The following is a 17,266-nucleotide window of genomic DNA, read 5'->3' on the forward strand; positions in this document are numbered from 1 at the left end:
AAATGATGGCACTCTGCCAGGAGGGTTCATGGAAGTTCCCCCTTGATTCCTCAACAAGCTGGAGTGGTGATTATGCTATGCTTGATATTGTGAGAAAGGTACCCACCGATTTCATTGCTAATGGCTTCATAGATAGGTGGAATGATTTTTTCATTGATCTATCTGAAGATTGGATACTGATTCTCTGTATGATATCAACTATGTAGGCACCTAATGCCATGGACAGCACAATCAAAAAGCATGAAGAAACATTCAGCAGCAGAAACTTGTTGCTGAGCACGACAGAGAAATCTGTCGTCAATATTTTACTTTCGTATCTAGAGCCATTTCATAAGATAACGACCAACATATCCACAAGCAAAGTTCCTACAGTTGGTCTGGTGCTTTTTTTCATGGACCATGTCTTCGAATTAATTAGTTCTTGCAGGGATAGTTGTCGTCAAGAGTGGCTCAAGAGTGTTGCTGATGATATGGCTAAGAGAGCAAGAAGCTTTTGCACTCAAGCCTATAACTTCTTTACCTTCATGGCTGCAATTCTTGATCCAAGGATAAAAAAAGAGCTCATACCGGAGAACCTTAATTCGGAGAAGAATTTGGAGGAAGCAAGAAGCTATTTCACGAGATATTACCCCAGCAATCAATTTCCCATCATGGCTAATGGATTTGGCACCCAGGATACCACGGATGAAGAGAATGTTGTTTCCTTTGCTGAAGAGATTGCAAGGAAGAGGCGTCGTGCGAGCATGAGCACTGCTGCAGATGAGCTATCCCAATTCTTATCGGAACCGCCTTTGCCAATCGCCACTGACATTTTGGATTGGTGGAAGGTAAATAGCACACGGTATCCCCGTCTCTCTGTTATGGCCCGTGATTATTTAGCTGTTCAGGGGACCTCGGTAGAGCCTGACGAGTTGTTCACAAGTAAAGGTGACGATATACACAAGAAGCAGTTTTGTTTGCCATACAGCAGCATGCAGTCCTTCATGTGTATCAACTCATGGGTCCAAAGCGGATACAAATTCAAATTTCGGATGACGGAAATCAACTTTGAAAAGCTGGTAGAATCTAGTTCTGCCTCAATTGATGGTGTCAAGTCTTGACGAGAAACAAGAATGCCTCAGTAATGTAATATACCGTAATACTTGCAACATCTGTCCCACAATTCAAGAGCTGGATTTAGGTCGACAAGTTGATAAGTGATAGGGCTGTATAGTTCATGATGTATAATATCAGAGTTCAAATGGATGTCAGAATCTGATAGAACAGTGTCTAGTTAGTAGATAGCTGGAAATTTGTGTTCTAGATCTACATGTTATGTTGTTAAAACTTTTATTTATTCATAAGGATTAGTCTTTTTGGCTGCTCGTGATTGATCATACATGTCTTTTAAGATGAAGTTTCGATGGAACTTTGCTGCGAATGATAATTATCTTGAATTTGTTGAGTTGTCTGGTGCCCGTTGCCGAAAAGGTTTCTTATGTTACGTGGTTGAAATAGAAGATAAGTATAATAAACCCCGCGGAAGGCGAGGTCGTCACAGCAAGCTTCGGATACGAGGAGAAGGCAATCTATCGTTCCAAAAGAATATTAGGACCATGATGTCACATCACATGGCTAGGAAGCCATCAGTAATCAAGCAAGTTTCTTTGAAGAGGTATAAGTTATGTGCTGATGCATCTCATGGCCATGTACGGTCAGAAACATTGAATATATAATCACAGAACACTAGTCTTGATCTTGAAGCCAGGTTGTTTCTTCTTGTATTATTCCATTAGCTAGATTGATCTTATAATTAACCGTAGAACCTTGTTGCACAATTAGCTAAGACCCATCTGCCAGTAGAACAGGTTAATCCCAACAAATTAAGATCACTGGGTGTTCTCCAGAAACAAGAAAACAAAAAGAACATCCAATATACTCTTGAAATGTTCAAAATTCAAAACTGGGATTGCTGCAGTTTAGTTCAGTGACCATTGCATCTCAACGAAGGCAAGTGTCAAAAAAGACGGCCCTTGCCTTCTCCTCAGCATGCAGATTCAAAGGTTCTAATTGCATTCTTAGAACTGGAGCTTCCATCTCTATGAGAGGATAAGATGGCATCAAGAGCTTCCTTCACTTTGCCAACGTCCGGGGCTTTTACTCCTTGTGCTGGCCAGAACTCATCGGTTGCCAACACCTGCACAGGGATCGAGAAGGTCACTCTCATGCATCGACATACGAAGAAGAGAATCCCTTTTTGTTTGATCGAGGGAAGGACGGGTAATTAGTTCATGCAACGAAGAGAAGATCTTTAGATTTTGGTAGCTACATTACCTTCACTTGCAACTGAAGGAACTTCACGTAGCTAATTGCTTTCTCGAGCATGGTCACCAGATCAACCTAAAAAAATACAAATGCTAAGACAACAAGGAAACAAAACCGAGAAACTAAATTGATCCGAAGCTCGGCAAACCTTTGTGCCATTAGGAACAAGATCCTGTAGAATCTTGAGCCGCTCGCTGATCCGTTCCCGCCGATTCTGCAACAAGGAAACATCTATAAATGGATCGAGTAATCCATTAACTACCTTCAAGTGCTCGTTGGTACTGCTCCATCGGTAATTTCTCATACAATCAGCGAAATAAAAAGAAAAAGGAGCACAGATATTTGAACGGTCATCGAATCATGAATGCAATGGATGGAGGAAGGCACCTTTGCTGCGGTGCTCTGAGGATCCTTGGATGGACTAGACTTGTCTTTGGTCGTTCCAGTGTTGCCACGACACTGCTTCTTCGGACTCGGCCTGTCAGATGCATCCTGCATCAATAAACATATCTCATTTTAATCCAAAGTTGGTTAATCACTATAGAGAATCCAAGAAATGACATGATCTCTTCGTTTCTCCCCTTAGCCCTGTTTAATCTATTCTATCACGCATCAGCATGATCAAACTCTAAAACATAGGCAAAAATTACCGTGTACGGGCGCTTTTGTAGGACTGTCGCTCGGCCAATGCTTTCTCGAAGGCCATCCGCAGCAGCTGCACCAGGGTATATCAACCCAAACCGATCCTGACATTGCCGCTTATCTTTCTCAGGAGTTCCTACTACAGCGGACCAGTTTTCTACAGCGAAGCAATCTTGCTCGTGAATCAACGTGGAATCAGCAGTTGGACACTTGATATCAAGGTCGCTCAGCTGACAATTTTGGTCCATGGCGTCGATCCAAGCAGCACAATCGTCGTCATGATCCAGGCTCGGAGGACCAGCACGAGGCATACGACCTCCTTTCTCGAAGCAAAGCACCGAAGCGTTGGAGTAGGCCCAGTGTTCGGATGTGGTAGCATTGCAGTCGAGGATGGAGAGAGCTTCTTGCGGTAGCGCATCCACTGCCTCAAGGGTGTATGTACTGCTAAACGAGTTTTTAGGGTCCGATAAGAAAGGAAGAAGACTGCTCCAACTGCTCCCGTGGAAATCGGAGCCTTCTCCTTCTCCGATCATCATACGGCCAAGTGAAGGAGGATTAAGCCTTTGAATCGATGCCTCTCCACCGTAAAGTGGACAAGCTTGTGAGCCTTCCCAAATTCGATCTTTCTCGAGGGCCATAGAGCGAGGCAGAGCTGTGAAGGAGGGGAATAATTTGTGGTACTAAGGCAAGCAAGAAGAAGGACTTGCTCTTGGGGAAGTCTTGTGCTTGTATGTTCTTATATATGCATGGTGTGGACTTAAACATTCATATAAGGAGATGTCTACTGCAGCTTATAAATTAATATACATATGCGATGGTTCATCAAATATATAATCAGAATAATTCATGTAATCTACAAGTATTTTTGCGAGGAGTTGTTAGCAGGCATGAAGGAGAGAGAGAGAGAGAGAGAGAGAGAGAGAGAGAGAGGAAGCCAAAGGAACGCCGGAAATCTCGCGCTCCCACGTCAAAGATTCCATGAGAGTAATCCATGGAACTTGGCATGAAAGCTCATCTTGTACCTCTATGGGCATCATCTTCTTCTCCATATCTCAAGACAAGTCTGGTTCTGGACAAGATACTTGCGTGGCGCTTTAAATGCTGCCTTCCCTTTTCTATCAGTTTGCGGCAGCAATATCGAAACAAGAGATCGACATGCGCAGTCGATCCATCCATTGATATACCCTACAATCTGATCTCCATAGCTTAGGATCAGGTCTGTCGTAATATAGAAGCCCAAACTAAACCAAGCCTATATATAATGTTTCTCTGGGATCAATCTACAGAAATCCATTTCGGCTGTCAGAGGAACCAAATTACATGTAGTCGTGAAGAAGTGATCTACTTCTTTAATCATCATCAACGAGTTAAATTAAATGGCGAAGGGCTGTAACAATTCTGAGTAATCATGGAGTTGATCTCGAGCAAAGCCTGTTTCCCGCTGTTGCTCCCAAGAGGCACCTTCTCAGCCTCCTCTGCAGCCGTTCTCAGGAACTGCAGCTCAAGTCTTAATTAAGATGTAAATTACGCTGTAAACCTTCCTCCTTAACTTCTACAACCATCTGCCACCATGATTAACAACATCTGAAATCACTTGCTTTGGTTGCCGGAAGGATTATTTTAGTATCCAAATGAATGATCAGTGATGAGTGGGTTCCCTGCAGATGGGCATGCAGGCCAATAATGCAATATGATAGAGATTAAGCATTAATGGTTCATCGAGGCAGCAGTTAAAAGCATTTATGCTGGACGGGGACAGCTGTTGTTAGTGAGAAATGCATGACCTTAAAAGTCCAATGATCATGTGCATGGGATCCTAAGAGCTTGGGACTAACATTGATCCTGAACTGTACGTTCTATGAGATGCATGCAAATGAGTGCAAAGCTCAAGCAATAATGGCCACTTAAAAGAGCATTTAATGTTCAAGGGTCGTCTTATCCTTAAACAAGTGAAACCCGATGTGATTGAAGATAAAGTACACAATCATGCTCGGAGAGTTCCCTATTGAGAATTATTTGCTAGGAATGGAATCCCAGATACTGTAAGAAAATGCACAATCTTTCTCATACTTTAAGCTGTGCACAGATCCCTGGTCGTCACCTGGGAGCAATCCATCCATTAGTGCACTACAAGGAAATATTAGGTCTGTTTTAGCATGCTGCGTGAATGCTGTTAAGACTTCTCATACTAAAAACACTTCTCATATCCTCGTCCACTTCTATATGATAAAAAGATTGGGGGCGGGTGTCGGCAAATGAAAGAGAGAGAGAGAGAGAGAGATCAAAGTACGATATCTCTCAGTTCAAACTTATCCGAAATGATTCAGAAAGAGCATAGTTAATATGTTTGGTTTCTTTTGTTTTATTGGATGATTAACTCCTTCGATTTATTTTATTACATCCATAGACATACAAAAAGTAGGAAAGGACCAAACTTGTGACTTCCATCAAAGCCAAACCAACTGGGAACGGGATTCAATAATACTGAAGCTTGACATGCAAGGACATGTAACGTTCCGCAACGTAGTTTACGACCAAGTAGAAGCTCATGGGAAGCAAGGGAGCTAAGTCAAATCAAGTCGACTCTGGGCCAGCACTGAATGCAGTCAACTTCAACCTGCCTTCGTGTGTGATCGTGAGCACTCCAGCTCTCTTAAAGTAAAGAAGGAAGTTCTTTCTGTAACACATCGATTAGAGCAACATCACCTTCTCGACCAGCAAACGCTCGATTGATGAGAGCAAGTTTTGACACCAGTTGCTTCCCTACGGCTTGAATGCCGCACCGAAATAACATACATTGGCATCTTCACCTTGATTCATCATGAACCATCGTACGAATTTCCAGCATAATTCTGAAGCTGTTCAGAGGAGATATTTCTCTCGATAATATTGAGTTCCAGTTGCCTGAAGACTCGTCTTCGCTCCTCAAATAAGATGTGCCGATAGCGAAAGACAACAAGTCGAGGAAGCTTTCGATAACAACTTCCGCAAGTTGGCTGGTCCTCCGAGATCACATGCTGCATAGGATCAAATAGACGAAATGAGAGATTAAATTCTGGAAGGTATTCCTCGGAGAACGAACACCGGTTGTCCTGTAGAGCCACTACCGAGTTCAACAGTGACAGTAGAAAGTTAAGCAGATTGTTTTTGAGGGTCAGCTCAAGGCCTCCAAGGCCCGAGCATTGTGTGAATGTTTCAGATTCAATTTTCTGAAGCCTCTCCAAATTGGGTGATGGAAGAAAGCTGCTGCAAGTCACTAGTGTTGCCGGCATGAAAAGCTTTTGCAACATGAACCTCCACCCGCTTTTATTACCCCTCGACAAGCAGCATTGATCATGATGCATGAAATGAAATTTTTAGTTTGTTGCCTGCATATGTAGCTGAATAACATAAGCAAATGCCAGTAATTGGGTGTAAATATAATTGTACAGAAATGTAAAAATAAGACGGACGATATGTGATAGATTGTCGACAATATTAAAGTTTAGTGCTAAAATAGGGCTCCAAGTAGATGCCTTAAATCTTATGTAATACTAGAGTTTAGAACAATGAATGAGATAATTACATATTATTTCTAATATATCTGTCCTGTAAAAGTTACATTAAGATTTCTATACTTACGAAAGTAAAATATTTAATCATGTTGTTCCAACAAAACCCATCTCTCTCGTTTTTAATCATGTGAAATTACCTTTTTAATCATATACGGAAATCTTAAAATTTTACTTTCGTAAATATAAAAATCTCAATATAACTTTTGAAAGTATAGAAATTGAAATGCTAAAAATAACTAATTATAGAGGATAATATATGATTAGTTCATCGTAATATAGACCATTTGAGATAAGAACGGATTATAATAAGCCAATTATCAGCCAAGCACTGTTCCTATCCTTGCTTTCTCTATTTTATCATCTTTTTAAGATAAATAAACATCACGGGTAAGTTTTATTTACAACACTAACACAAAAAGCACATTCCACTCAATTTACAATGATAGGGAAGGGATCACATCACCTAATAGACATGTTCCCACGTTCTTAACAGTTTGTATCACAGCATCAGAGTCGCATTGTTTCTTGATGTCATTATGATTCAACACAACTGATCTTGACTCCATATATATTGCATGATCAGCTGCAGTGTTTTTCTTGAGTGTCTACCTTTAAGAATGGTGCACCTAATAGCATATAGCAAAAAATTGGTTCCAGTGTCTAATACTAGACTTCCATGAGTAGGATAATCATGACATGAATTGCAAACATTAATCCAATCTTTCAATTTATAGTTTTTCCTCTTGATATGCTTGCCTTTCAGCGTACAGTACCTAAAAATACTTTTCGAGCGATGCAAGATAACAAAGGAAATGAAAGCTAAAATGAACAAGCAAGGTGCAATCAGCCTACTTGCATGCCATCCTCTACATTCGGCAGCTGCAAACTAGTGGTTTAATCTTAATAGCCGAGGGAAAAGGGAACAAGCAAAAAATAGACGAGCAACTTGTACCAGTTCCAAAATGACCCCGTTGGCATTCCGACAAACACATAGCAATCATTCAAGAAAGTGCATGCAAGAAGCAAAACCATACCTCACGATTCAAAAGAAAAGGAGATGATAACTCATAATTGGACAGAGATATTTACATTAAAAACGGAACTCTTCTGACTATAGGAGGTGGGAGGAGAGACGTGACCGTTGAGGGTGGTGGCGGGTAGCAGCGCTGAACGAGTCGCAGGAGGAGAAGAGATGAGAAGTTCGTCAGTAAACCGAAACTTGCGTAATATCGAAATTGTAGAAGGGTGTTATCGATAAAGCCTGGGAAAAAAATTCCAAATAAATATATGCATAATTTATTTATTGTTGCATGAAATTAACTTTTTCGAATATTTATTTTTCGGAAAATGAAGTGTATAGATCTCAGCATTCAATTAAATCAAATTAAATACAAGATATATATGAACAAATTCTCTTTGCATTCTTCTTTGTTGATACTTATGAATCAGGGGAGAAAATGGTTGTGCAAGCATGATATTAATAACCATTTTATGAATGTGATCCATCAAAGTAGATCACCAGATCGTCGTCAAGTGTTTCTTCTTGGAATCCAATGCCTACAGCGTGCTGAGCTTGTGAGCGCCTCAGCAAGCAGACAAAGGCAAGACACGCAGTCATGGGGTCCGAAGCACGGTGCCCAGATGCCCGCTTCCAGCGTCTTCACGCGCAGGGCATGAGCGAAGCCAATGCCCCAGTAGTACTTCCAACAGCCATTGCATCGAAAACTCCACTCATTTACCGCTTACAGACTCCAGCAGTGGGACATCAAACAGAGCCCTTGAAGGGAGGGCTTTGATCGATGTCCTTCTCAGAGTTCTCATTGCCTTCATTTCTTTCTCGGCATCAGTGCAGTGTGGCCATTTTTCTACACCAGGACGAATCCAAGGTTGGATTTGAGGGAGTAAAATAATGATCCAAAGCTGCACTCATGTCACACTTGATTACCACATGGCATGATGTTTAGGTTAATGCTGAGTTAATCACAAGTATGGGAGTTTAGCCGAATGAGAAGAATGTGATTGTGACTCTGCAAAAGGCATCAGGCCCGATACATATGCTGAAGGCCGGAGAAAAAGCTAACACTAACATGATGGACTTCAACTTTTTCTTCTTCTTTGTTCAGTATTAAGAAGAGGCAACGAGCTGCTATAGAACTTTATCGTGGTATGTGTTTTAAAGGCAGCGGTAGGAATGATGACGAGAGAATGATGGAGCAGCAGCAGCAGGAGGAGGTCATGGCAACTCAAGAGCCCCGCACTGCACTGCACTGCACTGTTAGCTTTTTGTTGTCTGGTGAGGGTAAAGTTCGGTGGAGAAAATTCTGTTCTATACTGCATTCTCCTGCCATGCTACGTTGTATACATCCTGTTGGAACGTGTGATAGCTTTTTACGAAGAAAGGAAGGCCTTGACCCAATTCTTGAGAAGGTGAAAACTGCAGTCGTAGTTATCTTGCGCAGGAACTACAAGCCCTAAAAAGGTGGAGAACCTAAGAATGATAGTTGTTGACTGGAAGATTTAAAGAGTCATCTGGCGTTCGGAACACGAGAAGTTCAGCGTCTCAGTCAATGCATTAAAACACTCTCAGGCCCAGGTTGTCGCCTGTGGGCACATACTGCGATGTACGTGTATCTCACTGTACCAAACATACCGCAGATTTCCATACTTTCTTTATCAATCACTAAGATTGCTGACATAGTTTAATTTGATGCAAATTTTCCATGGAACTCGAACGATTTCGATCAGAAATACGAGCAATATACGACGACAGTAAACTTTATTACATGCATACCACATCAGCAAAGCATCAATCTGATGATCAAAAAAGCATTATGATCCAAAAGGCTTAAAAGTATCAAGTGATGGGTATCTTTTTGTTAATTTGGTTCTTCAGATGGGCCTATCTTCTCGAGGTAATAATGATTTATCATAATAATTTTCAGAGGATTTGGAGTGATGCCCTCAGTGTGGTTGAGTGTATTCTACACTTGCCCTCCAAAGCCATATACAAGTAACATCCACTTTATCCAATCATATACACAATCAGCCCCTCCACAACCTTCTCCCCCTCTCCTCCGTGCACCGATCTATTCTTTGGCCTGTCTACCTTTCCCTCTCGCCCCATTTCCTCTCGAGAGACACAGTAAGAAAAGAAGAAAAAGAAGCCACGTAAAAAAAGTAAAAGCGTTGCACTCACCACCTCAACACCCTCCCGCCCTCATTACTCATTCCCTTAGAACGAAGCAACAGCACATCATAAGGTCCACTGCCTCAAAGAAAACACCGTGATAGAAAGAGGAGAGAGAGAGAGAGGAATGACAACGATGAGCCGTCTTCTACCGCTGCTGCTATCTCTTCTCCTCCTCCAAGTCTCCCTCCTGGCCGCGCAGCCCGCTCTGCCCGAGCCTGACGCCGCTTCCATTCAGCTCATACCCTCCACCTCCTCTGCCGCTGCTGGTGGCGCCTCCTCCTCTTCCCCTCCGGCCACCATTCCCGCCTTTCCCGAGCAGTCCGACGTCTCCACAGCCGCCTGTCCCCTCGACCCCCCTGCCGACCTCCTCCCTTCCGTCTCCGCTGCCTGCGGTGCCTCCGATGACAGTCTTCCCTCCCGCTCCCGGTGTTGCCCCACCCTCAACGCCTGGCTCCTCGCCGCCTACTCCGCCTCCGCCCTCGCCGCCCACCCGCCGCCGTCCTCCGGCTACGACCTGCCCGCCCTGCCCGACGATTCCGAGGCGTGCATCGGCGGCGTGGAGCGCGCTCTCCGGGACCGCGGCGTGGATCTGCCGCGCGTGAACGGCACGTGCGACGCGGCGTATTGCTACTGCGGCGTCCGCCTCCGGCGGCTAGCCTGCGCGGGGGCGTTCGTGGCCGATGCCGCCGAGGGGCGGTGGGTCCCGGCGGGAGACGCCGGGCGGCGGCTGGAGAGGGACTGCTCTCGTTTCGGATTTGCCGGGTGCACTCGGTGCCTCCGTTCCCTCAACCAGGTGAGTAGAGTGGCTCCTCACCCTGTCCGACTCCCTAGCTGACTCGCTTAGCTCGCTTGATCAGCTCGTTTTTAACTCGGTACTCGAGGTGAGAAGTTGAAAAGGGAGTCCGCCAACGAAATGCTGCAAAATTAAAACTTCGTACAGCCATGGCACGAGAATTCGTGAGAGTTTCTCCTTTCTAAGTTTTGTTTGCGTCCGAGTTCCTTTAGAACCGAGGCAGCACTAACTCGTTAAGCAACCATCGGCATCTGCAACAATGTGATAATGCAACTGTCATCACTTCATTTTCCATGGTTTTGATGCATCGCTGGTTTGGAGATGTCTATAATAGTCTCTTATTTTTCCTTCTTTTCTGATTTTGCTGAGCTGAAACAAAGCAGTATAAACATGGATTCACATGCATCGGTACTCATGTCAGTTTGTATAAGAATTCAACCTTCCTATGGCCCAGAAAGCTTGGAGTTTACCTGCACCAACCATTGGCATCGCTGTCCTCTGATGCGACTCTCTTCTCTCAGATCAATGATTGCAGCAAAATAACACATTAAAATAACACGTCCAGCACAAATCTCCGTTGTTTTAAGTTCTTTCTTGTTAACATATCTAAATCTGAATTCATTGTTCTCCTTCGATCTGTGTGTTCTTTGGCAGCTAAAGTCCGAAGAGAAACGAGGCATCGGCAACGCAACCAAGTGGGACAAGAAGGCGGGCCCAACTCAAGACCGGGAATGCCAACTGATGGGGGTGACGTGGCTCCTGTCAAAGAACCGGACGCACTTCCTGCCGGCCGCCACCTCTGTCCTCCGGGTGCTCATGGCGGCCGACGGCGTCGGCGGCCCCGATCCCACCTCATGCACTCTCTCCCTCGACGACATGCCGCTCGCCGTCGGATCCGACCAGATCGATAGCCGTGGCGGATCCTCCGCCGTCCGATCTCTGCCCTTGTTCCAGCTCTTCCTGATGGCCACCTTTGTCCTATTCGCACTCTTCCATGTCTAGTTTGTGCCCGAAATAAAGAAAAGAATTTAAATGACTCGGATTAATGTGCTTCCAACCTTCCCATCTGTCACGGTCGGCTCTGCTGACATGGGCAGGGTGGGTCCAATTGGATCATTGATGTGATTGGTTCGAGAATTTTACGTGCAGACGTATGATGGAAAGCAGAAACTATATTACGATGGATTTTTCGGGTGTAAAAATGCTTCGTATCTGAAGCCATAACCGTTCTCAGATGGTCAACCTATGCCTTATGTTAGTAAATGAGTTGATTGATCAAAGCATATATGCATTGATTAATGCAAACAAGATAAAAGATAAGATTGAGCGAAATCAAAATTATATAATATTGACCCTAAAATAAAATATGACTGACTCGATCTTCTCATGAACCGAGTCAATTATTCTAATTCGTATATGACATATGAACCCAAATAACATAAACGAAGGTCATATTAGGAGTTCAGATCAAGATTACTACACTTAAACTGAGATAACTGATGCATAGATTTTAGGTGGAGTTCAAACAGGGCTTGATCATTACCTGTTCTCAGGAAGGAAAGCTTTCTCTTCTTGGTCTGAGCACTAACAGGCAATCCTTTAGCGTTCATAAAAAGCAGGCCTCATAACATAAGTTATCCAACCCCTTACAGCGTAATTCGACCCATTACGGCCCATTTAGGCCATTCCGGCCTATTTTATGATCACATTTGTGGTTCTTCATCCGACGCTCCACACGTCCCCACGTAACTGCGGAAGGATTCTCGATTTGCCCGTTGGCTTTATCTTCGCATCTACCCTCGCCCACACTCGGCCCCTTCCGTTGTTACCGCAGAGCCACCGAGCTATCGGAGTCTCTCGAAACCCGCTCAACGGTAACTCTCTCTTCCGCCTCCTCATCCTCCTCCTCCTCCTCTTTCTCTTTCATCGATTGTATTGGAGTCTCAAGCCATAGGTTTTGGTCGCTTCAAGATTCATGGTTTGAGTGAGGTGCTCGGCCAATGGGATTTGGGTGCTTGGAGCTGGCAGCGCGATGTGGTCTCCCAGTCGGTGAAGACCGTATCCGTGGATCCTTTAGTTTACCTCCTTCTTAGTTTTCGTTGATTCTTTTGGTGTCGAAAGCTTCGAGATTCATGGTGGTTTGAGACGCTCAACCGTTGGTATTCGGTGCTTAATCTTCCTGTCCCGTCGTTGGTCTCCGAGTGGCTAAAAGTCTTTAGACGATGATCTCCTTCTTTTCCGCTTCTCTTATCGATTCTTTTGGAATAGAAAACTTCGAGGTTCATGGGTTGAGTTGATCCGCCTTGGGATGGGTGCTCGAATCTGCTTGTCCCATGGTCGAGTGGTTAAAAATTGGTCGTCATCAGTCCTCTTCCCCTTTTTCTTCCCTTGTCTCATCTATTCGTTTGAAGTCGTAAACCCCATACTTTTGTCGCTTCAAGATTCAGCGTTCAAGTGGTCTTCCGTTGGGATCGCGTTCTCGGAGTTGGCACTGATTATGTGGTCTTCTTCCCAGTCGGTCGTTGAGCTGGTAGGGATCTTGTCCCTATTCTCTTCCTTTTTTTTTTTTTTTTGGAGTCTTAACCCCTAGGTTTTTGTTACATCAAAATACACGGTCTGAGGTTTTCTGCCATTGGGATTGGATGCTCGGAGTCGGCGATGCTATGTGTGTCTTCGTATGGGTGAAAGATCATCAGACATTAATTGACATTAATCACCGTCATCTTATTCCCTTTACTCATCGAAACTTTTTGAGTCTTAATCCAAAAGTTTAAGGTGGTTTGAGTTGGTCTGCCATTAGGACTGGTTACTCAGAGTTGGTAGGTTGTCACGGGCTTAGCTGAAATTGCCTAAGTCGTGAAGCACTCTTACAACAAAGTCACAGATTTAGTTGGAGTTGCCTAAGTCGTGAAGCACCTTTGCGCCAACTCCTCGAATTTAGTTGGGATTACCTAAGTCATGAGGCACTCTTGCGACATATGCGTCCGTAAAGGATCAGCCTAGTTGCAACCTCGTACAGGTCCCGAAGGACCTGCGAAACAGAAAGTTGATTAGTTTGAAAATGAGCGACTCTCGCAAAGAGAAAAGCTTTACAAGCAATTCCGCGAGCACCTTGAGTGTAAGAGAGAAAAGAGACGAAGGAGGAAACAAAGACTTTAGAAGGTAGAACGAATAGTTGCAAGTTCGCAAATAACTGCTCACTGGGTGTCGGAGGTGAAAGTAAATTCTCGTTAAGTTAACGTGCGAACTTGTGAAGATTGTTCAACGCTCGACACTACCTCAAAACTCCATCCCTCTTGGTGCCACCGGGGGGGTTCTAGGGTATTGAGATAACTGACGTTTTGCGTGAGGCTATGGTCTGTAGAAAACAGGCCGTGACACGTGAAAACGGAGCCATTTTGGGGCAATTTGGCCTGACGCGGTGAGCAGTCGCACTGTAGCGCTGCGAACTGTCGTTGCAAAAACATAAAATCAAGGCAAAACATGCTGCCATGTAACTGTACATGCATGCAAAAGCGACGAACGGTTCGTTGAACAAAGTTGTTGCGGGTGAGCGACAACCGTTCGTGACAGGGCGATGCTGTTTGCTTGGCCTTTGTTGGTCTCTGAGTGGGCGATGCTGTTTCCTCCTTGTTTCTCATCAATTCTTTTGGTCTTGAAGCTTGGTTTTCACTTCAAGATTCATGGTTTGGGCTGCTCCGCTGCTATGATTGAGTGCTCAGACTGATTTCATAGCTTATGGTTTCCCTGCCCCTGTTCTTACACTCCAAGTGGCTAATGATTGGTTGAGAGGAAACCAGGATATTGTTTCATTTATCCATCAGACCGATCACCAATCACGATAAGGGGGCATTTGCCACGGTCTAAAGTGTTTCTTTTGGATTGTATTTCATGTGTATGAGGGAGAATCACAATTCTTTGAAATACTTTAGTAATGGTGGAATATGTGCGGGAAGTGATTACACAAACATACCATGGGTAATATCCAACACGATGTTGTTCTCATCCAAGAAGATTCTTTTGAAAGGGTACCTGCCATATGACGTCTACAAGATTTTGATACTCGATTAAGTACTCATGATTCTATTTGTGGCTATAATATTGCTGCCTTGTAATGATTTTTTCCAGTAAATTGGAATAGATATTTGTGAATATTGAAGTATCTCCACTTTTCTTTCTTCTTAGTCACTTGTGCCTTTTGTTTTCTTCCTAGAGTGGCTTAATGATCACCTTGTAGATGGCTCAGCTGGCTACCTCATTTGTACAAGCATGTTGCAAGGTAGAGTTGAATATTGTTTCCTGCATGTGTTTTTCCCTCTAAATTAGAGTTGCCTTTTTCTTAAATTTTCAAAGCTATTTTATAATAATGGTTTCATTTACAGTCCATCTTTCTTAAATTATGATTTTTAATAAAAAAAGGGACCCATTCAATGATGTTTGGAAGGACTTTCATGTACTATCATGGTAGCTCTTACTTGGAACTTAGTCCCTGTTTCATGTTATGACTTCTGAGGTCTTGGAAAAACTATAACAATTATGTTTAGTCTACTATTATTAATGCTCCTGTCAGTGACATTCTTTGCATGAAGCCAGAGTAATGGTGCACCAGCTCTCAGTATCCCCCATCAGTTTTATGTGTCATGGCTGGATAGATGCGATAAAATCTTCACCATAAACTACTTGTAGTTTGGCCACTGTTTGTCTTAGATATACATTGCAAAATCTCTAATTCTTGATCTCACACTATATATTTCTTTTGTCTTCAGGCATCTCCATTTTCTTTTGAGTCATGTATGCAAATGATAAAAAACATCTTTTTGTAGCTCTTTCAGTGGTAAGAAGCTTACTGACTTAATATGGTGGTGAAATTCTGTTCTCACCCTCCCACTTTGCTTCCAGCTGGACCTTTGATCAACACTTCTGTTTTTCTTACTTTTTGATGAATGATATTCAAAAAGTCAAGATCGGTATTCAGGATTTCTTTTTCTATTTGAAGCATCTACTCTTACCACATTATCTTATTAGGTTAGGCTGTACAATCTGTATACTTCTATATATTGTAGATTTATGCTGTTTCAGATTTTTTTAATTACACTACATATTTTTTTTGTACAAGCAACTTCTAAATTATACCTAATTAGAAAGTTTGTTTTCAGGGTTTTAACGAGAGCCACCTAACACGTGCCATATCTTTTGAAGCCGAAAGAGGACACTGCAACACATTTGGTAGGACTATGAGGTACTGTGCATATATTCACAATATGTCTACTCATAATTGAGCACAACTGCGAAAGACTATTTCATATTAGTTACTTCACTGGCAGGTTTAGCAACTTTCTCCACTCGAAACTCCTAAAATGGTGTTCCCGATCTAATCATGGGTCCTCACAGAAGCTGTTGGAAGAAGTTGGTGACTATAGCACAGCAAGCACGTCAGAACGGTCTAAATTTCTAAATAAGGTACATAATTCTTGTCATGCTATTATGACAATTATGCATGCTGTTAATGCCCCGCCTAAATAGGTAGCCGTGGAATCATTTGAAGTATCACAAGAGAGTAGATTTGGAAATAGAATCTGCCAAAAAATCTTGAATAGGACAACATGAACCTAATGTGCCTGCATTATAAGATGCCCTTGGGCAAATTGGAATTCTTTGTTGTCTTTTCTCTTTTGCTTGTTACTGTTGTTAATACTTTAATGAAGAGCAAATGTAACATGGTAAGTTAAGTTAAAGTTTAAGCTTAAGACATACTTAGAAGCCTGCAATTCACATTAGAGTTAAAAATTTTGTCTTTTGATAATTTGGTGGCGAGGCTCATTTAATTGCTCGTGTTCCAGATTTGATGGTGCTTCATCAATGTCAAACCCCAGTCACCAATTTTTATAGCAGACACCAAGGTTTCAAATCTTGATTTAGTACGACGCTGGTTCTTGAGCGAATCAATTCAATGTCGCTATTGTGGAGCATATTGTGTGTTAGTGTGCCCAGGTTTAATCGGAGGAGGAGAAGACGGAGGAAGAGGAGATGGCGAAGGAAGAGGAGAAGAAGAGAAGGTACTGAAACAGATAAGGTGATGCATATTGAAGAAGGAGACGGCAACAACAGCTACATGTGAAGAAAATGATGGCTGTTATGTGTGGATTTAGATGCAGAAGCAAAGTCGATGGAGGTGGAGGAAAGAGTGGGGGGGAGAGCAAATAGCTGTTGAAATCTTTGTTTACAGGTTTCAATTGCTTCCATATATATTGATGTAGTTATAAGTTGTCAGCAGCCATTAACAACTATTTTCAATTACAAATACTTAAAAAAAATGAACTTTATGTATTTCAAACTGGGACCAAATAATATCCCTCGATCCATATGCCATGTCCTGTGTAATCAGTAAATACTTAAACGTACATAGTAGTATGCCAGATATTTGAAACCTTGGCTGCCTCTCTCAAGTCTCAATTCCTTTCGATTATTGAGATGATTTTGTACTTTGCCACAACAAAAAGTTTGTATGCACTATAATTGATCGACTTTTATTGGTCTCTGATCAAGGATTGTTACCGGACCACATAAGCTGGTACACTTGGTATCAAGCTTTTTGATTCTTGTTACTTGAGTGATGTCAGTCCATGGTCGGACTGGTGTGCTGGAATGTATTATTGTACCAATCTGTCAGGGAGGGAGAGGGAGAAAAGTAGAAGGAAGGGGAAGGAGATGGAAGCATGTAGGCAGCTCTTAGCTGGTAGGCAGCAACGGGCTGCAAAGAGGAGAGACACTCTCAAGGAATCG

General features: G+C 42.9%; 3 protein-coding genes across 13 annotated transcripts in view; 2 read left to right on the top strand and 1 right to left on the bottom strand.

Annotated features, from left to right (window-relative positions):
- Positions 1–1,936: 1,936 nt before the first annotated feature.
- LOC135640580 (transcription factor bHLH130-like) lies at positions 1,937–3,614 on the bottom strand. Its single transcript, XM_065155178.1, has 5 exons — positions 2,955–3,614; positions 2,692–2,796; positions 2,453–2,518; positions 2,314–2,379; positions 1,937–2,176 (listed from the first exon to the last, which is right to left on the bottom strand). Exons 1-5 carry the CDS (start codon positions 3,582–3,584, stop codon positions 2,024–2,026), a joined length of 1,020 nt encoding a protein of 339 aa, XP_065011250.1. The 5' UTR covers positions 3,585–3,614; the 3' UTR covers positions 1,937–2,023.
- Positions 3,615–9,598: 5,984 nt separating this feature from the next.
- Positions 9,599–11,519, top strand: LOC135640447 (uncharacterized GPI-anchored protein At4g28100-like). Its single transcript, XM_065154886.1, has 2 exons — positions 9,599–10,483; positions 11,138–11,519. Exons 1-2 carry the CDS (start codon positions 9,815–9,817, stop codon positions 11,483–11,485), a joined length of 1,017 nt encoding a protein of 338 aa, XP_065010958.1. The 5' UTR covers positions 9,599–9,814; the 3' UTR covers positions 11,486–11,519.
- A 755-nt stretch (positions 11,520–12,274) lies between these two features.
- LOC135640805 (ATP-dependent DNA helicase homolog RECG, chloroplastic-like) overlaps positions 12,275–17,266 on the top strand; it is a 32,133-nt gene continuing 27,141 nt past the window's right edge. For 6 of the 11 annotated variants that reach the window (XR_010497451.1, XR_010497461.1, XR_010497456.1 and 3 more), the window contains exons 1-4: positions 12,275–12,357; positions 14,697–14,762; positions 15,640–15,722; positions 15,808–15,943. Coding sequence is in view for 1 of the 11 variants with exons in the window: in XM_065155558.1 (XP_065011630.1) it covers positions 14,721–14,762; positions 15,640–15,722; positions 15,808–15,943 (261 nt within the window). In the remaining 10 variants the exon portion in view is untranslated. Of the gene's footprint in view, positions 12,358–12,395; positions 12,533–12,567; positions 13,014–14,696; positions 14,763–15,639; positions 15,723–15,805; positions 15,944–16,323; positions 16,710–17,266 lie in introns of those variants that run through there. The other 5 variants (XR_010497454.1, XR_010497455.1, XR_010497459.1 and 2 more) reach the window with 5 other exon arrangements.

Source organism: Musa acuminata, chromosome BXJ3-6 (assembly GCF_036884655.1).
Source record: "Musa acuminata AAA Group cultivar baxijiao chromosome BXJ3-6, Cavendish_Baxijiao_AAA, whole genome shotgun sequence".
NCBI classification, from domain to species: Eukaryota; Viridiplantae; Streptophyta; class Magnoliopsida; order Zingiberales; family Musaceae; genus Musa; species Musa acuminata.